Genomic DNA, 26,093 nt, shown 5'->3' with positions numbered 1-26,093 from the left:
CGCCTCCCACCAGGAGCCAGCATCTGCAGCCTTGCCACTCTTCCTCTTCCTCCATTTGTGATTTATTATTATTTTGTTATTATTATTTTGCATGCTTTAAACATATATTAGTTATATATATATAACTAATATATATGCATCGCTTGGTCTCCCTTTAAGTCCCCGTTTGCAAAGTGCATCGATTCGTTTCTTTTTGCATTGCATTCTTCTTCTCGCTTTCTGTGCATTCTTCTCGCCGGCGATCCTCTTTGCGTCGACATGGCGTCGGGCTCCGATGGCGGCGAGGAGGCGGCGGAGTCTCCGGACTCCCGGGCCGGGAAAGGTCAGTCGGAGGCGCCGAAGGGGAAACCCCCGCGCAGGGACACGCCGCCGCCGCCAGGGGGCGCTGCTGCTTCTGCGCGGCGTGCAGTAGTCGGCTGGCAGTGGAGGGCGTCGGTCGGGGGCGGTGTGGGGCAAAGGCTGAGGCCATTGGGGGAGGGGGAATGCGGGGTGCAAAGTGGGTGTTGTTTTGGGTTGGGGGATAATCTGACAGACACCCCAAACGGGGCTGGATTAAGGCATGCTGCAGAACCAATGCCCTATAAACTAAACAAGCTATAGCTTTAGGGCCCCACTCTCTTGGGGAACCCCAAAAAATTTAACGAAAAAACAACAACTGGATGTAAATTTCCAAAATATAAGATAAAAATAAAATAAAATAAAACCCACATACAGCAACAGTGTTTAGTGTTGTGTATGGAACTACTGTATTAGGTCCATCAATTACCACATAGCATATATTCAACACAAAAAACAGCGACAATTTGTTGTTCAAAAGGACAGCTGGACATATGAAGGGCCTCATTACCTTCAGGACATTAGGGCCTTATCAAACCTAAATTTGGCCCTGTGCAGGACCCTAACCTATGTCACATTTATTAGGACCCCATAGTTATGGCTCTGTACAATTGTTGAGAAATACAAACTTTACTTTTTTTTTTAAGAGCCCCCAGAGCATTGCCAGGAAAAAGTGCATAGAATGTAAAAAGTCCTACTTGAAGCTCCTTGGGGAGAAGTGGCATAGGGATTACCCGGGGAACTCCAGGTGAAAGGCAGGCAGTAAATTGAACAAAATATAGCATTAAAAGATGCTTAAAACAAATTGCTGTACTGGCACAAGAATGGGGAGGAGGAGATCCTAAAATTTCTGTTCTGTGTCAAAGGCCAGGGTAAAGAACAGTCGGCTAATTTCTACTCAGTGGGGTATAAATGTAACAATAAAGCAGATTTTGACCAGTCCGGCGTTGTTTGAAAAAATAATCAAGTAACAATCAGGGCTAAGGCCATTAAGAAGATTGCCTTTGCTTGGCAAGCAATGACTCCCCCGCTTCCCCCCCCCCAAAAAAAAACCTCTGGGACGAGAAATTTATTTCAAGTCAAGGTTGTAGCTGGCTGGCAGGTAAGACTTGAACCCGGGGTTTATTTTCTGCCTCCTACTTTACAAAAGCACTTCAAAAGTTAAGCGTTCCGAACAGGATGGGGCCGATGCAGAATTGTGTCGGGGAATGTGTGGGGAAAGGGGTGGGGAAATCAGATTTTAATATTTATGTACATATATATAGAATTAATTTGCTCCTGCTCCCTTGCACAGATTCCGCCTCGGGCTCCATTGAGGTGGAGCAGAAGTTCCTTTTTGGGCCTGACGCCGTGCAGAAGCTGGTGGCGCTGGGGGCGATGCCGGAAGGCAGCATCTCCTTCCGCGACTGGTACTACGACGTGCCCGATTGGCGCCTCACGCTAGCAGATCATTGGCTCCGGCTGCGCGAAGGGGCTGGCTGGGAGCTGAAATGCCCCCCGCAGCCACTAGAGGGCGCCGCCGCTAGTCAGGGGCAACAGGACCTTCCGGAACCGCCAGCCGGAGCCCGGAGCCACGAGCTGCAGCACCCGCTTCAGCCAATAGAGGGCGCTGGCAGGACGCACCTGGCCACGCAATACCAGGAAGTGACCTGCCCCCGAGACATCGTGGCCCGCGTCTGTGGCCTGCTGGGTGTGGACCCGGCCGCGGGTTGGCAGAGCGATGTGGCCAGAGCCGTGGAGGAGCAGGGCCTGCAGGAGTTTGCCAGCTTCGTCACCCGGCGGTGTAAATACCGCCTGGACAGCCTCCACCTGACCGTGGATCTCGACGAGATGGACTTTGGCTATGCCGTGGGAGAGGTGGAGGCCATAGTTTTGCGGGAGCAGGAAGTTCCAGAGGCTCTGCAGAGGATACAGGAGCTGGGAAGTATGCTGGGTGAGGAGTTTGGCCATTTTGTCCCAGGAAGTGCCCTCTTAGCGGGGATCAGGCCAAAGAACAGCTTCCTGTTCTCAGCGGCCCATCACATGCCCCCCCCCATTGATGCCCACAAATAGGACAACACCAGTGCCCTCCCCACTCACAATTCCCATTGGGGCTCCACAAATTGGTCCGATCCTCTTCCGAAAGCACCTAAGGGCCTGACAAAATAGCGCAGTGGCAGGTTCAGAAATGCAGGGTCCCCTCTGTGAAAGTCACAGCCACGCCCCTTCTAAGATCATCTTGTAATTATAATCGGGGGACGCAACGCAACAATGGCTGCGGATCTCCACATGCTGCCTTCTAAGCTAGATCTACTATTTCCTGGGCACGGGCGGACGATTTGGAGTGCTCCGGAACTTTCTTCCGGGGCGGCTCGAGTGGTGTTTCTCGCGAGGTTCCATTGTACATAACAGAATCAGCCTGGATAGCTCCGTTGGTTGGAGAACGCCAAGGTTTCAGGTTCAATCCCCGTATGGGACAGCTGCAAATTTGGGTTGGACTAGATGACCCTCGGGGTCCCTTCCAGGTCTGTGATTCTGTAAACTTGCACACAGGGTACAGAACAACCCCTCGTGCGCCTTCTGCAGAGTGACCCTGGGAGCCTATCCTCAGGGGCTAAAAAGCTCACTTAGGGGACTGCCGCTGACAGAGGACCAGCGCTCAGCAGGAGGGGGGAGCAGGAAGGGTCCCTGACGCTGTTTCCCAGCAGCTGGTATTTGAGGGCATAACCCCTCTGATACTGGAGGGGTGCACTGTAGAGGGTGGCGCTAGATGACCTGGCAACAGCCCTACGATTTATGTACCGGTATTTTGAACATTTTTAAGCCTGATTAACGAGACCTTTCTCCCTCTTCTTAAGCGCCCCTCCAAAAACATTTTTTTAAAGTACGAAATACAAACGGAAATTGCTTGATGCTTAGTCCTCTACATCCCAATGGCGTTTGGGTGGGTTCGGAATTCCGTTCCGGGTCTCGCCCTGTTTCCGAATTAACGTTCTCCTCTCTTTCTGGTCTCCCTGGCAGGCCTGGATGTGAAAACCCCGATTCCTGGCAAGATGTCTGTCTACCTGCATAAATTCAGACCTGCGCACTACGAGGCCCTCGTGAGAGCCGGGTCGCTGAGGAAAGTGAGAGCTTCAACAGATGAGGAGGGGAACTGACCGGGGCTGGAGAAACGGGGGTTTGGGGTGGGGGGGTGGGCTGCTACGCTTGGGTTGTCCGGGAGACTCTGCTACCTGGACGGAGAGGACAATTTGGGCCACTTTTCTCCCTCCCATCCTTCCTTTCTTCCCCCTCTGCCAAACCTTCCAACTCCATCCAACATCTGGAATGGCTTTCGACATCCCGCGGAACCCTTGCGTGACATCACAGCAGGTCAGCCAATAGCAGCTGGGCCTGGGCAGAGGGGCTCCCTGCTGCGAAACTGCCAGGCGTGGGCCCTGTTGCGCAAGAGCAGAGAATGCGTTGAGGAGACATTTATTCACGCTCAAAGGCCGTTCGATGGAGAGCGGCAGGGGGCAGGTTTGAGAGACGGGGGCGAGGGGAGAGAGAAAGGAAGTATGAGATGGACGCAGCGTGGCCTCGCCCAAGCTGGCACACACCCACAAGCCACTTCCAGCAGCCCCATATGGAGGGCGCCAACTTGAGAGAGGCACATGTCACATATTGTGGATCTGCGGAACTCACCGCCCTTGCATAGTGTAACAGCGCCCGACGGAATGCTAAAGGAGAGAGACAGGGCTTCCCTGGGGTGGTTCTTGCACTACTCTCAGTGTGGGTGTGCATCAACCGCAGCGTCGCTATCGCTGGGGCCAGCCGGCGTCTGGAGGGGAGGTTTGTTGGAACCTACCAGCAGTACGACTGGAGGCGAAAAAACCCGAATCCGGCAATGAAGAGGGATAGCTGGTGTTTGTGTTTGTTTTTATTAAAGAGGGCTTCCCCCCCCTCCACCCCCAACCCACTCTTTATCTCCATTGATTTCCATTTAGTCTCGCTCAGTTGTTGTGGAGTTCCCCCCATCTGGCTGATCAATTGAATTGATCTGCCGGCAGCTGGGAGTGAGGGAGGGAGAAAGTGGGCTGCCTGAGACGGGGATTCCCCCTCTCCCTCCCGCCTCCCTCTTTCGGAAATACCTCTTTGGATCCGGTGAGAGAGGCGCCCTCTGCCCTTCCGCCTGTGCAAAAGGGGAACACCCATGGGTGTTGTTATTTGGGGCACCCACCTGGAGCAAAGGCGCCACCTGGTGGTGGGATGGTGTCATTGCAAGGGTTTTTCACCCCCCCCCCTTTCCCTTCCCTTGGAGTGGAGTGCATGTTAGGGGAACCTGTCGAGGAGGGAGGGGGTACAGGGGGCTGCTGCTCGCTCTTCATTTCCAGGCAGCCTCGGGGAATGAGTTGATTTCCTTGATCTGTTGCACCAGCGCTCCAGAGGGGAGAGTGTAGGCAAGTCGTAACCTCATGCGGAGCGGGAGCTGGAATCAGAAAGGGATAAAACTTACTTGACGCTGGGTGTATAATCTCTGCTTGCAAACATTAAAAGCCGCGTTCTGCAAAACAGAAAGCTCTGGATTCGACGCTACAGAAATCCCAGCGTTCATTCCTTTTTTTAACGAGAGCTAAGCCGCTAGTCCTTACCGTTGCTGGAAGAGCGAGGGCGACGCGTGTTGTGTTAAATGGGGAAAGAGAGTGAATTCGGGTGGCTGAGGCTGCTGGAGAGTACCCTCCTTGAAGGAACAGGAAGTGACATCACCGCTGTCTTTGTGATGTGAGAGCGTGACGGTGCCACTTCCTGTTTTCAGCGGGAAACCTCCTTCTGATGCTGCCAACAGAAGTGGCCCGCAGGGAGCTTGAGCAATAGAGTCTCTGCTCTTGTCTCTTAACAGAGGAAGTGATGTCACCACCTTGCTTTAAGTGATGGCCAGGCAGGAAATGACATCGCTGCTCAGATCACAGGTTAATCCCCACTCCTCTCACTCTTCTTACCTTTTTGGGGTTCAGTACTCGGATGAGCTGGGTGATGGGGGCGCCACCCTGGCCTGGGACTGTAGAACCACTCGGGGCCAGCAGCTCCACTTGGAAGGACTGTCAGAAGAGGAGCAGGCGAAAGTCCAAACAATGCATATCATTATTTTTAAAAAACAGTTTTTGACCCCTGCAAAACCCAGGGCCGTTTGCCTTCCTGCTTTCTCCCCTCCCTGCCCTGCAAAAGGATTTCATTTGCAATTTAAAACATTATGGCTGACAGCATTATCCCTTTGTCTAATCCTCTTTTAAACCCTCCTCCAAGTTGGACGTCACTGCCTCCTGTGGCAGTGAGTTCCATAGTTCGTGTGAAGAATTACTTCCTTTAGACTGCCCAGAAACCCTTCACTGGGCGGCCCTGTTGGCCTCTGGCACTGGGAGGCGCATAAATGAGGCTGCCCCTCCTCTTAAGAACATCAGAAGATGTTCTTGGCTGCTGGTTGACGCCAAAGGGGGTCCCCGTCTAGCCCAGCATCCTTTTCTCCCAGTGGCCCAGCAGATGCCCCACCGAGGAAGCCCACAAGCAAGACCCCACGGCCACAGCGGTCCTCCTCAGTTGTGATTCCCAGCAACTCATATTCAGAAGCCTCACTGCCTCTGGCCGTGGAGAGGGGGCACGGCCGCTGTGGCTCGTAGCCTCCTCCGCAATCTCATCCAACCCTCTTCCAAAGCCACCCGAGGCCTCACCTTGGGGACGGCCACTTGCAGACAAAACCCGGCCACGTCGCCGGGGTTCCTGTTGGAGACGGTGGCCGTGATGAGAAGCAACGTGGGCTCCAGCGGCGGCCGGTCCATGGAAAACTCAACCAGCAGGCCGTCTTGTTCGTACGCAACCATGCGGGCGATGGCGGAGGCTGCGGGGAGGGAAGCAAGGGAAGGCGAGGGAGGAGGGTGGCCAGCTAAGTTCAGCTCCCCTCCGGCCAACCACCCTGTGCGGTACAGAAATTCACCAAGTCCCTGTGCAGGATTCCTAACCGGAATGTGTCCAGAACGCCAAGGCTTGGGCAGGGTACGTTGCTGCAGTGGTCGCAGGGCGCACCTGAGCATGTGCAAAGGGCCTTTCCCTCGCCTCTTGAGTCACCCCAGGCAGCGTACACAAGGACTGGCACTGTGACCTTCCTGCTCAGAGGCCACAGCTTCTAGATTCCCCCTTTAGGAAGAGGCCTCTTTGGACCCTGGTGTTGGACCCTTCACAATAATCTGTGGCCCACGTGGCTAGCAAGGACCAGCCTGGTCTCTTTTCTCTGGAAATGCTATGAGCGCCATTCATAGAAGGGGTTTCGTTGGACCCTGCAGCTTTCCCTTTGTTGCACTACTCAAAACAGCAGCTTTCAATAATAATACAGTGGTACCTCAGGTAACGTAACTTTCGGGTTGCGGACGTGGCAAACCGAGAAGTGTATATTTCCGGTTGCGCATGCATGCGCTTCTATCGCGCCATGTGCAGAAGCAGCGCCTCTTATTGCGGACTTTTCGGGTTGCGCACGGACCCCCGGAACGAATTAAGTTCGTATCCAGAGGGTCCACTGTAATAGGAAAAAGAAGAAGAAGAAGAAGAAGAAGAAGAAGAAGAAGAAGAAGAAGAAGAAGAAGTATTTTTCTAGGGGGGAAAGCAGCCAGAACTCACCACAAACACCTCCCTTGCTCTCTTAGAACACCTGAGAGATGCTGGAACTGAGTTCCGGCTAAAAAAAAGTCCTAATAATAATATTAATTATTATTATTTCTTATACCCTGCCCATCTGACTGGGTTAGCCACTCTGGGTGGCTTCCAACTGATATACCAAAAATTAAAACGTCAAACAAAACTTCCCTAAACAGGGCTGCCTTCAGATGTCTTCTAAAAGTCAGATAGTTGTTTATTTCCTTGGCAGATGGTACGGGAGGGCATTCCACAGGGCAGGTGCCGCTGCAGAGAAGGGGCCCTCTGCCTGGTTCCCTGTAACCTCACTTCTCGCAGTGAGGGAACTGCCAGAAGGCCCTCGGAGCTGGACTTCAGTGTCCCGGCTGGACGATGGGGGTGGAGACGCTCCTTCAGGTATACAGGTATAGTGTATATTCTAGTGCTCATGGTTACAAGAAGAGCACTACAGCTGTTGTTAAAGGGGGCGGTGCTTTTGCTCAGAAATGCCCATGTGAGATGGAGAAATAAGCTCCTCACTTTATTTCATCTGTTCTGAGGACCCCCAGAGGGCAGTGATGGAATGAAAGGAAACTTGGGGGTGCGCAGTGTCCTTTGCAGACTCTCCTGAAAGGGTCTTGGCAAGAATCGAGCTGCGAAAAGCAAGCGGCTCCCTCCCCACCCGCAAAGAGCTCTTGGGTCAACATACCTGGGGCTTTCAGATCGCCAAGGAAATCGAGGAAGGATTCCACCGCCGGGGCGACGGTGCTGGGCTGGGCTGGAGGGGGATCTGCGGGGCCTCCAAGGAGATCCAAAAGATCACAGACCTACAGGGGAAGCAAGGGAGTGTTGAAGAGGGGATGGCGAGGGTGGGGGGAGAGTCCCATCGCGGGCTGCTGGGTACCAGCATTATCACGCAGTGATAATCTGGGAAAGGAGGCAACAGAAACAGCACAGCCACTGCCCTGGGGAGGGGACACACACATTAAAATAGGGCTGTGGGTGTTCAGACCACTTTAAAATTGCTGAAAGTCTTGGTGGATCGCTTAGTGGTTTTTCCGCCAGTGGTTTAGTCATTTTTATGTGCTGTGCTCAATGTGGAAGCAACCTAGTCAGCTGAGCGGCATATCAATAATAAACTTATTAAGAAAAATCGATTAATTGTTTTTTTCCGCCACGGACCGCGTGGATGAAGCTCACGGGGCACAGGTGGTTCACGAGCTGTGCTCTGGAAACGCCTCCTTTCAAAATCAGGGCTTGGGTTCGGGTTTCATCATCCCCCCCCTCCCCAGCCCCCAGTTTGGTTCCAGTTTGGTCTTTCTGCGGTGCAGCAACGGGCTCTCTCTCTCTGCCGAACTGATCCGTGTAAGGAAAGAGTCGAGATCATACAGGATTGCGGTTTATAAAAGGAGGCGGGCCAAATTAACAGCTGGGCTCTTCAAAACCCAGCATTCAGTGGCCTTATGTTTGGGTTCCGCTGTGGCGCTGCCAGTCTAGGGGGAGTGCAGATTGGCCAGCTCTTAAATTCAGATCCTTATTTGGAATTGGCAATCCTGGATTATGTGCTGCTCCCCGCTCCAAAATGTCACCTTGGCCTCAAGTTCGGGGTTTGCCCTGCTCCCAGGTGCCCCCTGGTGCCAACCTCTTGGCGAAGCCTCTCCCCACCTGGCCAGAGTCCTGTTGCTGGACGTTGCTGGGTGCTGGCGCCACCTCCAGGATTCGAGGAGCAACAGCGCCCTCTCTTCCATTCTGCTCTTTTTCACTTCCTTCCTCATTGTAGCTGGTTTTCTCGACTAAGGGCATCTTCTCCAGGACAGACGCTCTGGCAGGAAGAAAGTGGGGGGGGGGGATAAAGAGATGCGGGTCTTTTATGGGCATTTATTTGGAAACAGAGTGGGGAAGCAGGGTAGGAGAGAGATTTTATCTGCCGGTGACTTGGCACAGCCGTTTCCGCAGTCAACCCTCCTCACCCATCCTATGACCTGCGTGTCAGGAATAAAGGTTTGCAAACCAGATTTGGGTACTGGTGGTTTTCCCAGTAGTGATGTACAGAAGTGAGAGCTGGACCATAAAGAAGACTGATCGCCGAAGAAGTGATGCTTTTGAATTATGGTGTTGGAGGAGACTCTTGAAAGTCCCATGGACTGCAAGAAGATCAAACTTATCTATCCTTAAAGAAATCAGCCCTGAGTGCTCACTGGAAGGACAGATCCTGAAGTTGAGGCTCCAGTACTTTGGCCACCTCATGAGAAGAGAAGACTCCCTGGAAAAGACCCTGATGTTGGGAAAGATGGAGGGCACAAGGAGAAGGGGACGACAGAGGACGAGATGGTTGGACAGTGTTCTTGTTCAGTCGTGTCCCGACTCTTCGTGACCCCATGGACCAGAGCACGCCAGGCACGCCTATCCTTCACTGCCTCTCGCAGTTTGGCCAAACTCATGCCAGTCGCTTCGAGAACACTGTCCAACCATCTCATCCTCTGTCGTCCCCTTCTCCTTGTGCCCTCCATCTTTCCCAACATCAGGGTCTTTTCTAGGCGCTGCCAAAGGCCTCCCGTGAGCACCCACAAAGACCGTTTGCAAAGACTGTCAAGGCGGAAGGCCGTTCGGAGCAGAGTTTTCAGCGCTCAAACTTGGGACGGGGTTAAATGGGGAAGCTAGCTTAAAAACGGGTGTTGTGTGAATGGAAACGCCGACGCGGGAAGTCAGAATATGCAGAGCGCCCGAGAACGAGAGCAGTACCAGGCGCCCGCCTTTGCCAGGAGTACCTGAGGTGGTCGTATTTCCGGAACAGGGCGTTGTACTCGACCGCCCGTTGCTGGAGCTCCACGTCGTGGCAGCTGCAGTAAATGGAAACCAGGCTCCGGATCCGACTTCTCAGGGCGGGAGAGGTGGGGGGAAAAAGAATTGAGGGGAAGAGGTTACGAGCTCAGGCAGAGAAGCAGGACGCAGGGTGAGGTGGGAAATATTGCAGAGGCAGATCAGTTCACGTGTCAAAAGGCCTCACAGGATGGTCCAACCCCTGGCACCGCTACACCCTGCCAATCGTAGAGTCGTAGGATTGTAGAGTTGGAAGGGAATCCCTGACAGATGGCCCATCCAACCTCTGGTTCCAAAACCGGCAATGAAGGAGAACCCACTGCTTTCTGGGGGAGTCCCTTCCCCTGTCGAACAGCTCTTGCCGCCAGAAGGCCCACCTTTATGTTTTAAGTTGGAATCTCCTTTCTTGGCGTTTGAATCTCTTGGTTACCAAAGATCACCAACGTCCATCCCACCCCTGAGGTCTGGCTTAGGAAGAGGGGAAGTTGAGGCTACGAGCCTAAACCAAGTACACAACTCCCCACCCCACAAAAAATCCTGGGAACCTTTTGTTTGCTAAGGGCGCTGGGAGTTGCAGCTCAAACTACAACTCCCAGGGTTCCACGGGGGAATCGGTGTGCTTTGCAGGTTATGGTGCGTTCCCGCCCTTAACCCGTGGTGAACCTGCGAGGCTGAGAGGGTGTCGGTGTCGGCTGTGAGCTCACTTGATGTCGCTGCCCTGGAGACGGGTCCCAAGTTTCATGAGGGCGGTGAGGGCGTAGGCCCTGGTTCCCGGCAGCGAGACGTGCGACTGCAGCACTCGCTCCAACATGGAGACCATTTCCTCTGGGTCCACCTGCCGGGGGGGGGGGGGGTTGTGGAGAAAGGAGAAAGAGGGAAAGCCATAATGAAGTGGGATGTTTTTTTCCCCAGGGGGTGTGAGCAAATCTCCCCTGCTCGATGTTCCCCACAAAATGCCCACCCTCAATTTCTGACTCCTCACCTGAGTGGGCTCCACCTCTTCACAGCTGCCGTCCAATAAGAGGTTGCCGTATTCACCGATGCACCAGGTGGCCACTTGGACCAAGGGTTGCTGGGAAGAAGAGTTTGGATTTGATATCCCGCTTTATCACTACCTGAAGGGGTCTCAAAGCGGCTAACACTCTCCTTTCCCTTCCCCCCCCCCAACAAACACTCTGTGAGGTGAGTGGGGCTGAGAGACTTCAGAGAAGTGTGACTAGCCCAAGGTCACCCAGCAGTTGCATGTGGAGGAGCGGGGACGCGAACCCGGTTCCCCAGATTACGAGTCCACCGCTCTTAACCACTACACCACACTGGGAGGGAAGAAGATAGATTGAGGGCTCCGCCATGCAGCGCCATGTATGTAAGCTGTTTTGCCAACTGGGGCACCGCCTGGGTATTGTCGGACTACAACTACCATCAGCCCCAGTTTTAGGCCCGGTGGGGCTGATGGGAGTTGTAGTACCGCGGTATCCAGGTTGGCAAAGGCTGCCTTTCGTTCCACGTTTATTCGCAAGGGGTTCGGGGTGGGTGTGCATAAGGGACTAGGGGTTATCCCATGGTATGCTCACAACAACCCTGTGAGGTAGGTTAAGGCCGAGAGGTGGAAACTAGCCCCAGGGAGGCTCTGTGCAAAACAAAAACTGAGCTCGCAAGGGGGGGCCGTTCAGCTGTGTCTCTGCTAAGGTTAAATACAGGGAGGCCGCGCAGAACAAAGATTTTAGGCCCACTGTTTCTGGTGCAGAAGCACCGTCATTGACTTTTACCCTTCGGAGCATAGAATCGGAGAATCCTAGAGTTGGAAGGGACCCCAAGGGTCATCTGGCCTAACCCCCCTGCAATGCAGGAATCTCAAGGGAAGTTTTTAAACTATGATATTTTAAATGTATTTTAATGTTTGGTGGAAGCTGCCCAGAGTGGCTGGGGAGACCCAGCCAGATGGGCGGGGTACAAATAAATTATTATTATTATTATTATTATTATTATCCATGACAGACGGCCATCCAATCTCATGATCCTGGCAAATGGAAACCCCAGAGTTTACTTTTGAAGTTGGGGGCTCTGAGTCTTATTTCCTGCCACCAGGGGGAGCTGCTGGTCTGCCGCCTGCTGTGCTTGAGCGCCACCAGCTGGCTGGAGGCCAGTACGGCGGCTTCTACTCCCGCAATTGTCAGGTGGTACAAAGGGGCCAAAATAGCTTTCCACCTGGCCCTATAAAGCTTCCAGGGCTGGCTTTGCTCACTCTCAGTGTCCCATCCAGACCACCAAGGAAGTTCAGGGCAACCCAACCCTACCGGTGCCCACGTCGACGTGAGCCCTGCTACGTTTTCGCGGCCTGCTGAAAACGCTTTTCGGTTTAAGCAAGCCTACAAACGTGTACATTTGACATGCATTTTAATATGTAATTCTGAAGGGTGGATTTCTTTTAGGGGGGGGTTGTTTTTAATATATGATTTTATGGGTAATTTTAATGTCTTATACTGGGTTCTGCTGCCTCTGCTAACTCTGCTCGCCAACCTTTCACGCCCTCTTAAAAAAACACCTCCCACATTATATTATTATTATTATTATTATTATTATTATTATTATTATTATTATTAACATTTATATACCACCTTTTCTCCCCAGGAGCTCAAGGTAGTTAGTGCACGTGGTTCTCCTCCCCCATTGCGTCCTCACAACAATCCTGTGAAGTAGGTTAGCTAAGAGACAACGACTGGCCCAATGCTGATAAGTGCAGCGTGTCGACAGCCTTACATTTCTATATGTATAGGAAGAAGAACAGCTTAGAGGTTTTGATGCTAAGCATTATAGAAATTCTGTTCAGTTAATAATAATAAAAAACGCTGAGTGGAACTCACTTGTAAGTAAGTGGGCGCAGGATACTTAGCCTCACTCTTCTTCTTCTGGTTCTCTATGTCCTGCCCCCCTGCCCCCCAATCACCCCCGTCCCCAATCCCACACCTGAGAGATATCTTGGGTCAGGGCCTTGTATAGCTGTTGAACCGCATAGCCGTGAAGCTCCTTTGCACCTCCGATGAGGTGGATGAGGCTGGGCACCGCGTCATCACGTACGTAGGAGCCAGCCTGCAGAGGGTAAGGAGAGGAACCGGGAATGTGAGCTACGCTCCTTCTCAGAGATACGTCTCTGCTTGGCCCTTCCTTCCCTTAAAAAATGTTAAACTGATTCCTCCTCCACCACACAAGCCCAAACTACCAAGGACTCGGCTCTGAAGGCACTCTAAGGAATCTGGGCTGCTATTGGTAGGCTCTATGTGAAGGGTGCTGCTTAAGGGGGGGAGGGCCTTGAAACTCACTTTTTCAACACACCTAGAATGGCAGTTTCAATGGGGTGCTGGAAACAGGGAGAGGAAAGTAAATATTACAGCCTGAAAAAAATGTTCACAGAGGCACAGTAGGGGGGGGTGTTTTGGTTGCCTGAGAATATCAGCTTTCTGTTTCTCGCACCTCCCAAAAGAAAAAGAAAAAAGGTTTCTAGTCCAGATGGTCTTGGAGAAGCTTCTTCAAACACAACCCCTTGAGGGAGGGAGGCTCTTCCAGGAGCCACGCAGCTTTCCGCTGCTCCCCAAGGATCCTAGCCCCCCACCCCACCCCAGCCTCCATCTTACCATGGTCAGAACCTGGAGGATGGTGTCGATGTGCCAACGCTTGCTGGGTGCAAACCTGAAGTGGGTGAGGGAAGAAAACGAGAAGAGCAGGAATGTCTTAGACCTACAGCCCCGCCTGAAAGTGCCCCTCACACTGTCAGGGCATGTCGTTTTTAAGGGGTGGGACTTAATTTTTGCTAATTTCTTCAGGGAGGGAGGGTCTTAAAAATATTTTGTTTTGGGTGTGAGGAATTCAAATCTGCTATTATTTTTGTGATTGGACAACATTCAGCTTGGCGAATCTACATTTGATTAGAAAGCACATAAACTGCTTTCTCAGAAAACCAAAGACTTCAATTTTGCCTTCTGAAAATGTCACAATAAAAATGAACAATAAAAATAATTTTAATGTGCTGTATAATATAAGCGCAAGCACTTGTTTTTAATTATTTCTGTGCACTTGCCAAGGAGAACTAAATCATATTAATTTTACATCTTTTGAATTCCCAAGTCTTAGGTCACAGAATTGTAGAGTGGCAGGAATCTTTTGCCCAACGACCCTAAGATTAAGATTCTCATGCTCTGCCACGAGCGCTCTTCGATGCGCGAATTCGAAAGCTGCAAAATTCAACACCCCCCCCCAAAAAAACCTGCCCTGGGTTTCTCTACAACGCCCCCTACGGGCAACGGCCGGACCCGACTCACTTCTCGGCGGCCAGGAATATTCCGGAAGCGCAGTCCGACTTCAGCTCCGGAGCGCAGGTGTCCAAGAAAACCAGCAGCTCTTTCGTGGTCGTCCTCACGTTGCTCCCGTTCACCAGGGCGAGGCTCAGCTGCAGGGCTCGCCTGAGGAAGGAGGGAGAATCGAGCAATTCTCCCGACTCAGAGACATCGTCTCCCGGAGCCTCGGCCCTTATCTGTCCCCCTCGTCTCACCTCTTCACGGTGGGATCCGGGTCGGCCAGGCATTCAAGGACTGTGGCCCGGTGCCTCTGAACGGCACTGTTCTCTTCTTGCAGTAATTTCTGTAGAGATGTTAGAGCCACGTATCTAAAGGGAATATTCCCCCCGACAAAATGGGGGGGGGGGAAATAACGTCTTGAGAGGGAGATGAGGAGACCGCTGAATCCATCACATTTACACCCTGTGTTTCCATCCAGGCGCTCGGGGCTATCCTTCGCCCTTGCTGTTTTATCCTCACAGCAACCCTGCGAGGTGGGATAGGCTGAGAGAAGGGCGACTGGGGGCCCAAGCCCCCCCCCCTAGCATGCTTCATGGCCGAGCGGGAATTCGAACCCCGGTCTCCCAGGCCCCTAGTCTGGTTCTCTAACCAGGGAACCGGCACAAAGAAGACAATCTTCAAGGAAGTCGGAAAGGTTTCTCCTCCTTTCACTTCAAGATGGAAAGGGGACGCTGCCGGGTGGGAGACAAGGGGGAAACGGGAGACTATGGCACGGGCAGCCAAAATGGCGGCCGGCGAGGCCCGAAAACAACCTCTGTCAGGGCGGCCGGGAGATCCGAGCAAATCTGAATTAAGCGTGTGGCAAATTAATTTCACGCACTGTTTCACCGGTAAAGAAAAGAAGCGCCGCGTCCCTCAGGATGCATTTTAATAGGCCGGGTTATCGCGCAGCTGCTTCCCATGTGCCGTGGAAAAGGGGTGGCTGCCTTGTCTTGAGGGTGGGGGGAGATATTTGAGGAATCGACCCCGTCCCTCGGTTTCCCTCAGCCGTGAGGCCATTGGCGGCGGCTCATGAGGGAAACTGAGGGTCTCTGGGCACGCTCCCTCTCCCAGACCAGCGTCTACAGAACGGGCCTCGAAGAATTAGGAGAAGGGGGCAGGTCACAAAGGGGCAACAAGGGATCTGCAATCCCAGTGAGGAAGGCGAGTTGTGACAATGCAGCCCTATGTGCTGTGGGCCGGTGTGGGTCGGGGGGCCAGAGCATCGGACCAGGACCTGGGGACTAGGGTTCAAAAATCCGCTCGATGCCCATGATTGCAGACACCATCTTCCAACATCCCACCCTCTTCTCGAATTTCAGTGGTCCCAAGCTGGAGAAGAAGATGTCAGGCCACAGAATCGAGCAATCATAAAGGGTCCCGAGGGTCATCTAGTCCAACCCCCTGCGACCCAGGAGTCTTGACTAGATCCTGCATGGCAGGTGCCCTTCCAAGCTCTGCTTAAAAACCTCTGTAGGAACCAAGCGCCACGTTTTAAAAGGAGCCAGGGTAAAAAGTGTTATAAGGAGACTCAGCCCCAAAATATATTTTCAAAATTCCAACAGGAAAATTTCAGGCGATTGTTGTTCCCCACAGCCCTATCTGGGTCATTCCACTGCTTCGTTTGTTTCGTGGGGTTTCTGTACCTGATATTCCGATCCTTGTTAAGGAGAAATCGCCCGAGGATATTTATAGCGAGAACCTGGGTGTGGAAAAGAGAAGTGTCCTTAATTCTCAGAATGTACCATTTGTATGAGCTGAGAGGGCAGAGGAAGAACGGAAAAGCTTCAGAACGAGCAGATTCTAGCTTGGGATATCTGGGTGTGGAAGATTTAGGGGCCCGGGGGCCGCATTCCCTCAGAAGCAACCTTTCAGGGGCCGCATACCAGAGGCAGCAAGTGGGCAAAAGTGGCCGCTAGAACAACAGATACAGGTCTTATCCTTATGCAAGTTGCATCCAAGCCACACAAATCTCAAAGGTTTCTGGAAACAGGCGCACAGACCCCAAAGGCCTCTCCATCCTCTTTCCAGGCAAGCGAAAGTTATCATCGCGGTTCTCCAGCCAGGCAGAACTCCCTGAGGATGTTGTGGCCTGGGGAGAGGACTTCCGGGGCCAAACAGAGAGGTCCGGAGGGCCGCTTTGATATCAGGGGTCTGAAGTTCCCCACCCCCTAGGGGAACGCAAGACAGTTTTGATAGTACGTGAGGTCTAGAAACAGGAAGCGCCATCGTCGCACCAGGGGGCGCCCAGAATATTCCATCTGCACCCAAAGAACCTAACAGCCCCCCCAAAAAAGATCTGAATGCAAGAGGAGCCAAGCAAGGTGCAGGATCAGCCCAGTCCGCCCGGCCCGTACGAATCCGCCATACCCGCAGGCCACTGGTCGAGCGCACGCCCATGATGGTCAGCACCGTCTCGTACAAGATGGCGTTCCCCACGTTCCGCGTCGTCTCCGTGTTGGTGGCCACCTGGGAAGAAGCGGAGGATTGGCAGCCTTGCTGGCTTATGGCTTGGGACGTTTTCCCCGCCCCGCTCTCCCCCCGCAGGCCTTCACCTTGGTCTCTTCCTTCCTCTTCATTGATGGCAACCGCACACACACACACACACACACCAAAATGGTACAGCCTTTGCTAACAAAGGGTTCTAGGTCATACAATCTAGACCAGGCCTAGCAAAGTTTTAAAGGAAACGTGGAGGCTAAATGGACCCCCCGTTTTGTTCAAGGTGAAGCGAACTCTGTTCTCCAGAGACCTCTAAATGTCTCCCCTCCTTTCCTCGCCCAGGGCACTCTTTCCAGCGCCAGCAACAAACGTTGGGCTCACCTGAGCCAAGGAATCGTTCATGGCGTCGCTGGCGTCTCCGTTGTCCTTTCCCAGGATCCTTAGCAGCCGCAGGATCTGTACCTGGGTGGAGAGATGTTATCAGGGAGGTGAGGATGAAGTAGAGAAGAGGAGGTGACTTTAAAAGGAGACTTTAAAAGGAGACTGAGCAGCCAAACTCGCCACCCTTCTGGTCACGGGTGTGTGTTAAGCCCAGCCAAATTTTACTGTCTCACCCCATTTGTATCCCACCTTTGCTCCCACAAGCTCGAGGCGCCCTTCCCTCCCTCCCCACTTTATCCTCGCAACGACCCTGTGAGGTAGGCTAAGCTGAGGCACTGTGATGGGTCAAGGCCACCTGGCAAGTTGAGTCATGATTTGAACTCTGGTCTCCCAGCATCTGAACCACTTGTTGGGATTTTGTGTACCCAATGCTGCGCTGGTGTGATTAGTTTAATCACATGGGTGTCTGAGAGAGAGTGTGGGGAACGGAAGACTGTCTTATCTCTTCCGCCTGAGAGTGTTATTGTAATGTGATGTAGAGCTTGGAGAACACATACATGATGATGGACTCTCTGTATATAGAATGTAAATAAATGTAGTTTAGATCTACGGATGTTTCCTTCTTCTTGCTGCGTGATGCTAGAAGACTTGTGTGCTCTTCTCATAAGAGAAGGGTCGCAGATGGGCACTCTGAAGGGACATGCTATTCCAGAGGGGGCCTCCTGGGAGACGCTATGGGGTCTTGGAATTCACCGTCTCCGAGAGAGTGTCATTCCCAACACCACTAACCCACACTGGCTCAAGGCTACAGTGCCTGGTATTCCCAGGTGGTCTCCCATCCAAGTATTCACCATGCCTGACCCTGCTTAGCTTCCAAGATCAGTCGAGATCGGGGGTGTCTGGGCTAATACAGGCACCTCCCCACTTATGGGGGGTTATGTTCCCGCGTACCACGTGTATACATGAAACAGCATCTAAAAAGCCTGTAAACCTCTGCCAGAAATCCACCACAATTGCTCCCTCCAAACCTCCTTTCTCAAACCCCAACAGCCCTCCGAGGTCAGTGCAAAGCCTGACAGGATTGCAGTTGCAAAGGCTTCTGGGATTGCTAGCTGTTTCCTTGCTCTTTTGCCGAAGACCTTCCTTTTAAGTGGCGTTAAAACAGGGGCCAGCAAACTTTTTCAGCAGGGGGCCGGTCCACTGTCCCTCAGACCTTGTGTGGGGCCAGACTATATTTTGAAAAAAAATATGAACAAATTCCTATGCCCCACAAATAACCCAGAGATGCATTTTAAATAAAAGCACACATTCTACTCATGTAAAAACACGCTGATTCCCGGACCGTCCGCGGGCCGGATTTAGAAGGCGATTGGGTGGCATCCGGCCCCCGGGCCTTAGTTTGGGGACCCCTGTGTTAAAAAGATTTAAAAAGATCCCAGTCTGTACCTGTATTGGATTTGAAATTGTTTTTAAACCTGTTTTGTTTTGTTTTGAATCGTTCAGTGTTTGTGCCGTTGAAACTCTCTCTGGGAAGCCATTCTTAAATGCATCCCAGGTTCTCTTGAACTGCGGAAAGAAAGGCGAGACCGAAGCTCAGGGGAAGAGGGGAGTTTGGAGGGGACGAGCTCCTTTTACCTGCAGGAAAGGGTTGCTGATTCCCGAGATGCTGTGTTCCGGAGAGTAGCCGGCGACCACCAGGTTACGGAGCAGCCCCACCAACTGAGGCACAAACTGGAGGGAAACGAGAGGACAGAAAAGCAGGGTTAGCAGAAGACCCCTCACAAAGCATCCGTCCTCTGCAGCCCTGCCTCTTGTTCCTCGCAAGGCCCTCTCGCGGGAATCCCAATGCCCCTTCCTCTGGGGCCAGGAGATTTCTCCTCCAATCCAGAAAGCACTTTCCATCTCAAAATGGGGCAGTTCCAAAACCAAGGCAACTTCTGGTTTTTCACGCCTCCTGACAGCACCGCCCTATTATCATAGCTGTCAACTTTTCCTTTTTTTGTGGGAAATTCCCTTATTCCAGCGCCGTTTCCCATTGCAAAAAAGGGAAAGTTGACAGCTCTGCCTATTATACATATAAGACCTGTGGACTTCAATGGGCCTTGCTGCCACGTACGGGTGTTTTAGAGGGCACCCTCTGTTTTGGGGGGGTTGGGGAACATTTTTTAAAATAAATTTTAAATTTATACTTTTCAGATATATACATTTCACTGATTTTACAATCATTTTGACGTTTCAAAACTTGACTTCCTTCTTCCTCTTTTTGCGGTTCCTTAAATTTATTTTTAATATCTTCTGCATATATACAAATTCACTAATTTACTCATTTATCGATCTTCTTTAAATATATACTCTTACGTAGCTGCAGGTTATTAAAATAACCCCGCCAAGTGTTTTTATCTGCTTGCAATTTATCTGTAAATATTCAATAAACCATTTCCACTCTTTTATTGAAAAAGTTTGTTATCTTGATTTCTTATTCTTCCGGTAAGTTTCGCCATTTCTGCATATTCCATAAGTCTCTGCATCCATTCTTCCTTTGCTGGGACTTCTTTCCATTTTTCGGCCAGTAACATTCTTGCTGCTGTTGTTGCATACATGAATAAGTTCCTATACAATTAAACCCGGGATAAAACCAGGGAATGGAAAATATTTTTTAACGCCGAGGGCCGCATTCACTCCTGGGCAACTGCCCGAGGGCTGCATGCCACTGATGGGCGGAGCCAGAGGCAAAGGTGGGCGGGGAAACACATGCAAATTTTACCTTTCTGCAGCAGGCTAGCTTCCACACACACCCTTCCCTATCTGCCGTCCAGGCAAGCGAGAGTTATCCTCAAAATTTTAAAGATATGCTCCAGCCAGAAACATGGGAGAAGGGGGCCAAGTAAGGCTGGGAAGGGGCGTGGCCTGAGGGTGAAGGGGTGTGGCTTGGGAGGGGGTGTGGCCCAGGGAGAATCTCAAGGGCCAGATCCTTCTTCGGGTTGTTGCATGTTCTGGCCTGCCACAGCCCATCCCCATTTCCTGGTAGGCGCCAAACCAGTCCTGCTATGTGGGTCTCGAACCCGGGACTCAAGCCATGCAAGGCACAGGGTCCTATGGCAGCAGCTTGCCCTTCCCCACCCTCTCCTGCTCAAAAGGCGCGTTAACTGCAAAGGATGCTGGGAGAGGTACCAAGCTCACCTCGCAGAAGCGGTCCAGGGCTTGCGGGCTCCGTTCGCACATCTCTGAGATCAGCATGACTGCCCCGTGGAGGATGCCTGGGGAGAGAGAGACAGGTAGGCCAGGTGCGGATCCTGCCCCGACTTCCTAAGTCCTGTCTCCTATATTCCCAAGTCCCATGCCCACCAAGGCTCCCCGGATCCCGGTTTCTCTGCACCGCCTCGATGTGACAGGAGAGCGGCGCTTTCTTGAGATCTCCTTCAAATCGCTCCTCGAGATCCGCTTCTCTGGCAAAAACTCCCTCCTGGGCCCCTCCGGGCCTCGTCTTACCTTCCTAAGGGGGGGGGGGGTACTCATCCAAACCATACAAAGAGTAGCCCTACTGAAATCAACGGACCCAACTTATATCGATCAATTTCGGCGGGTTTGTCGTGAGCAAAACTGAGTTGAATACACCCCTGAACTCTCCTCTCAACCTTCATCATCAAAACACCCCTGAAGAGAATCTTCCCCCCGCCATCCCGCATCGCATCAATCCTTCTCTTCGGCAACGGAGCGGTCGGCTCAAGCGTTCTGAGCAACCGAAGGATATCCACGCACGTATGAGCTGGGACTTATTTATTTATTTGTAGATTTCTCCCCCAGCCCTAAACTCTTCGTCAGCAAAAAGGGGAAAAAAAGCCCCTCCGGAATGGCTTACACAGTGTCCAGTAATAAAACGCTCCCTTCCCTCCGGCTTATAATTTAAGAGGCACGACACAAAAGGAAAAAGGGGTTGGGAGGGAGAAGGAGAAAAGCAAACTCAGGCAAGGGTTCTTACAAGAGCCCTTTCTGAAAGGTTCCCAGCAGCTTTTCTGGCCAGTGGACAAGGCCAGGGTGGTCTCTCCGCCCCCCCCCCTTGCCATGATGGGGAAGGAGAACAGGCATCCCAGTAGCCCCAGCCGAAGAGACAAAAGCACTTACCGGTGTTTTGTTCAGTCAACAGCTGTTCGCCGAGTCGAGTGAACACATCTATAAGATCGGGCACCTTCCGGACAACGTGTACAGCACAGACCACGGCCTGGAAGCGGAGGCAGAGAGCAAAGGATTATGGGGGGGCGGGGGGTCCCCATGTGTCCCACAGAACTGCCTTTTTTAAAGAAAAGAAAAAGCTTCGGGGTCTCACCTTCCTTCGCACGGAGGGCTGGCCAACCCTGGCGAGCTGCTCCACTTCGCCGGCCAAATCCCGAAACATGGCCGCCGACCCCAGGGAGCCCAGGGTGCTCAGAGCTAGGCCCTGCACCCAGGCAGTGGGGTGCAGGAGGTCGCTAAGGAGAGCGAAAGAAAGTGAGGTGAATGGAAGAGGCAACGCTTTCTCAAATACTCACATTCCCTGCCCGAACGGCTTCCTTCCGGCACATATATCCCATCTCCTGTATATTCCTTCCTACTCAACCCCCAAGTTCAACCCTCAAGACCTACCGATGGACGCCATCTTTAACCAGGAGGAAAGGCTGGTGTTTTAGAAGACTTTTAAGCTGCCATATTCTAGCTGATATCCCAACATTGCATTTCAAGGAACCTCCCCAGCAACCCAGTTCCCTCGACAAGTCTTTTCCCAAGCCTTAAGAGTTGTTTTGAGAGTGGAACAGACAGAAGGCGGCAGACTCTCCTTCCTCGGAGGTTTTTAAGCAGAGTTTGGGTGGCCATCTGTCAGGGATTCCTTAGCTGTGATCGCTGCATTGCAGGGGGTTGGACTAGATGGCCCTTGGGGACCCGTTCCAGCTCCACAGTTCTGTGATTCTGAATCTCAGCCGCCGTTCCTTCAGAGCCCATAGCGCAGGTCCTTTCCCCTCCTCATAAATCATCCAATCCTCAAACTAGATTCCCAGGATCTTCACGGGAAGCACACCTGAGTTGCCCACACTCCCAAATACCAGGTCGATACCTGTGCATTTAAGGTGCTAGGATACCACTTCAAACAACAGAGCCTTCCCCTAGAATTGTGGGAACTGTAGTTTGCTAAGGTTGCTGAGTGTTGTTAGGAAACCCCTATCCTCTCCCCAGAACTAAAATTCCCAGAGTAGAAAGACTAGGGTTGCCATCCGTCTGGAATTTCCTGGACATGTCCGGGATTATAATGACGAAATTAGAGTCCCAGGGGAATTTCAAAAAATCGGCCAAAGCTCAACAACTTTGAGGTTCATTTCCCCAAAAAAGCTCCACAATGTTTTGGGCAACCCTTCCCCCCCCCCCAAAAAAAGTTCAACAACTTTGTGTCCAGATTTTTACTTCTTGGAATATGGCAAACTTAAGACAGACCAAATGTTAAACCACTCTGAGAACCGTAGCTCTGGAAAGGGAGCAGGAGTCTCCTAAACAGCTCTTGCCCCCCTAACAAAACTACAGTTCCCAGGATCCTTTGGGGGGAAAAGCAGTGACTGTTTGAAATGGTATCGTAGCACTTTAAATTCATGGTGTGAATGTAGCCTTGGTTTCTTTCCCCCCGGTATAACCCTGAATCAGTGACAGGTAGGTAGCCGTGTTGGTCTGCCATAGTCAAAACAAATAAAAAAATTCCTTCCAGTACCACCTTAGTGACCAACTAAGTTTGGTCTTGGTATGAGCTTTCGTGTGCATGCACACTTCTTCAGATACACAGACTTCTTCGTGCATCTGAAGAAGTGTGCATGCACACGAAAGCTCATACCAAGAACAAACTTAGTTGGTCACTAAGGTGCTACTGGAAGGAATTTTTTTATTTTTTATTTTGTCCTGAATCAGTGGTTTTCAACCAGTGTGCCCTGGCACCCTGGGGTGCCTTGAATGTTGGTCAGGGGTGCCGCAGGAAACACTGGCCTCTGTCCCTCTTTCCTCCCCCCCCCACGATGCCCTCACGTCTCTGTCTCTCAAAAGCTTGCACAGCTGTTTGTTGCAACCCTAATACAAGCTCCGCAGGCGAAGGGTGCCTCTGGGGCTGGCCAGGGGGTGCTGTTTGCCATGCTGGCCTTTCTTTTGCTTGCCGTGTGCAAGGCCTGCCTGGAAGCTGAGTGCCCAGTGCTGAAGGGGAGCTTTTCTACCATGCAGGCCCGGCAGTGCCCACTGATGCCATTTCTGTCTCCCTGGGTAAGATGCTGGCCAGGGCCGTCTCATCCATAGGGGCTAGTGGTGCGCCGTGCCAGGGCGCCGCCCCCCCAGGGTCGCCCTGCGAGCCCGCCGCCATACTGGGCTCCCCCCTCCCCAACCCGCCCCCGCCCTCACGGGCGGGCTGTCGGCCGGGCGCTCATGTGCCAGTGGCGCAGCCGCTGCCACCCATGCCAGTCCCGGGCGGGCTGCGAGCCGGCCGCCCTCGCCTCCCGTCCCAGGAGCACTGGAAGGGCGCGCAGAGCCCCGCGCCGCTCCAGTGCCACGCCCCTCATCCCCCGCTTGCCCACCCCCCTCCCGAGAGGCGGCAAGCACGGGAGGGAGGCGGCGGAGAGGCGGTACGCCGGGGGCGCCGGAGGGATCGCCGCGCCACGGTGGCCGATCTCCCTAAGATGGCCCTGATGCTGGCCTCACTTTCCATCTTTGGCCAGGCTCCAAAGGCTGGGGGCATCCTCTTCCCAGGCCCCCTGTGGGGAAGAATGAGGAGGCACCTGTCTTTGGGGCAGGGGTGGCGGCAGCGGCTGCCCAGAGGACCCCCAAAGAGAGGGGAGAGAGAGAGAGGAGAGGACCAGAAAAAAATGTAGCTGGTCAAGGAGGCCGTGAATTCAAAAAGGCTGAAAGCTTCTGCCCTAAATAATAGGTTTCCGTTCCCAAATGTGTCCTAGTCCACTGTGGGGGAAACCACTCTCTCTTTCTGCTCCCCCACCCCCCACCCCCCACCCCCACGCAAACCCACTTCAATTTCACCCCTCACTTCTTGATACTATTGGTCAGCAGAAGGTGAGTGTCCTGGTTCTCATCCAACAGGAGGGCAGCGCCAAGGTAGCCGATCCGCTTTTCGTGGAAACGGTGGGAGGCCATTAGCTTCAGGCTCTCCATCTGGGTTCAAGCAATATAATAAGGAAAGAGAAACACACAATTATTGATTACAACCTCCGATCGATTAAACCCCCAGGCTAAATCCCAGAACCGATCCGTACGCCCAGTGTATCCCCACTGGGACCTTTACGGGTTGCTGTCCAGTGGGGGTTGGCATTTGGGAATATTAGCAGAGGGTTTTATTATGGGGTGTACTTGTATATCGAGTCGCTGTGAAGAAGCTAAATGGAACCTGGGTTCAAATCCTCACTCGGCCATTAAGCTCAGTCTTGCCTTCCTAAAACCACCTCACACGGCTGTTGCGAGGACATGTGAGGAAATTAAGTTGGGGGGTGGGGGTGGGGCAGAACTTTGTACATCAAGCGCTGTATAAATTTTTATTAAATAAAATAAAATACACTTAGGACACTTTTAGAGCACTTTTAACAGCCAAGGTTCCACCCCCCCACTACAAAGAATCATGGGAACTGTAGTTTACCCCTCGCAGTGCTGCAACCCCCAGCTCCCTTAACGAACTACAGTTCCCCACGTGCCGTGTGGGTGTATACCTGTCCAAAATGGGCAGGGTAGCCCAGAATGTGGATGTAGAGCAACTTGGCTAAATTGGAAGCGCGGGTGTCGGGCTCGTCTCCCCGGAAGGCCCCCCGAATCTTGGCGCTTTCTCGTTGGACCAGCTCCCGCTCCTCCGCCTGGGTCCGTGCGCTCCGTATCGTCCGGATCAGGACCGGCAACGTGAGAGGTGCTTCCGGCATCCTAGAGGTGAAGAGCAGAATTTGGGGGGGCACCTGCAGGAACCTCAACTCTTACTCCAATTCTCATGCTCCATATTTCAGGGAGCATGTCTGATTGGAAATCAGGCCGAAAGTAACAACAGGTTGCTTCTGAGCATGTGCAGAGTGCCTGTATTCCTTGGGCTCGGACTCAAGGCTGCTTCCTGTTAGGGATGGATGCCAGCAACCTGCCGCTAGGTCTAAATCGCTTAATGCAAATTAGTTAGCACCCTTTGACGAGTAGTAAAAGGGAAGGTTCCCTCCCCCCCAATACTTTATTTCCACATTTATGGGGAAGAAGAGGACTAATCCACATTAGCACTGGAAAGCACAGAACTGAACTGGTTCCATAAAGTGGCCTTCGTTGCAGACGATTTCCGGATCAGAAATCAAAAGCCCTTTGTGGAGGCTTTAAGCTCAGTCAATATCTTTCTGCTCATCTCGAGTCTCGAATTTCAATCCTGTACCATAAAAAGCACCTACTTCTCAGCCTCTCCCTGCCCCAAAACTTCCCCTTCAGTGTAGGCCCCCACAATTGTGAGTTTCAATTGAGCATAGCCTTTCAGATATTTCAGCGAAACTCTCTCCCTCTCCTCTTTTCCCTTAACCCCTCCTTCCACTTTGATGGACAGTTTAAAATGTGCATACTTTGAATGCATATGCACATGAGCTGCAGGCAAATTTAGCAGGCCACCAGACACCCCCACAGAACCCAAGGCCCCCTCTTTTGCATGTTAGCACCCTTCTTTTGGGATGATCACCCCCTTATCTTAACTCCCACCAGCACTTAATTTTCCATTCATTCCTTTCCTTTGGTCCTCTCGTCCTCACCTGTCCAGGGGTTCACTGCACACCGTTTCTTCTTTGTTTCACGAAAACCCGATATTTTGGGGACACACAGAGGGGCAGCTGGTGCCCCCTCTATCCTCCCCTTCTGCTTAGTCAACTTATTGCATTTCCGGACAACAGTATGTAAACCAGCCAGGTAAACTCACCTGAACTTCTGTGGCTACCTGGACCCCGGGGCGCCCTCTGCTGGCCAGACCCAGAAATGGACTTTTTCATTCGGATCCTTTTTGTGTGTGTGTTTAGGGTGGCGCTGTGGGTTAAACCACAGAGCCTAGGGCTTGCCGATCAGAAGGTCGGCGGTTTGAATCCCCGCGACGGGGTGAGCTCCCGTTGCTCGGTCCCTGCTCCTGCCAACCTAGCAGCTCGAAAGCATGTCAAAGTGCAAGTA

At 52.4% G+C, this 26,093-nt stretch overlaps 2 protein-coding genes across 2 annotated transcripts; one reads left to right on the top strand and one right to left on the bottom strand.

The window, feature by feature from the left end:
- The first annotated feature begins 208 nt into the window (after positions 1 to 208).
- Positions 209 to 3,478, top strand: THTPA (thiamine triphosphatase). Its single transcript, XM_033169989.1, has 3 exons — positions 209 to 322; positions 1,631 to 2,269; positions 3,337 to 3,478. Exons 1-3 carry the CDS (start codon positions 259 to 261, stop codon positions 3,471 to 3,473), a joined length of 840 nt encoding a protein of 279 aa, XP_033025880.1. The 5' UTR covers positions 209 to 258; the 3' UTR covers positions 3,474 to 3,478.
- A 698-nt stretch (positions 3,479 to 4,176) lies between these two features.
- Positions 4,177 to 24,838, bottom strand: AP1G2 (adaptor related protein complex 1 subunit gamma 2). The gene is made up of 21 exons (XM_033170059.1): positions 24,635 to 24,838; positions 23,962 to 24,086; positions 21,250 to 21,391; positions 21,048 to 21,144; positions 20,106 to 20,182; positions 18,561 to 18,656; positions 16,926 to 17,006; positions 16,473 to 16,571; positions 15,749 to 15,804; positions 14,318 to 14,431; positions 14,088 to 14,228; positions 13,404 to 13,458; positions 12,739 to 12,861; positions 10,757 to 10,846; positions 10,479 to 10,609; positions 9,723 to 9,827; positions 8,620 to 8,776; positions 7,664 to 7,781; positions 6,021 to 6,187; positions 5,295 to 5,393; positions 4,177 to 4,783 (listed from the first exon to the last, which is right to left on the bottom strand). The coding sequence occupies exons 1-21, from the start codon at positions 24,836 to 24,838 to the stop codon at positions 4,679 to 4,681; spliced, it is 2,382 nt and encodes a 793-aa protein (XP_033025950.1). The 3' UTR covers positions 4,177 to 4,678.
- Positions 24,839 to 26,093: the final 1,255 nt, after the last annotated feature.

Source organism: Lacerta agilis, chromosome 14 (assembly GCF_009819535.1).
Source record: "Lacerta agilis isolate rLacAgi1 chromosome 14, rLacAgi1.pri, whole genome shotgun sequence".
Taxonomy (NCBI): Eukaryota; Metazoa; Chordata; class Lepidosauria; order Squamata; family Lacertidae; genus Lacerta; species Lacerta agilis.
The sequence above is the reverse complement of the archived record's forward strand: the minus strand, read 5'-3'. Positions and strand labels throughout refer to the sequence as shown.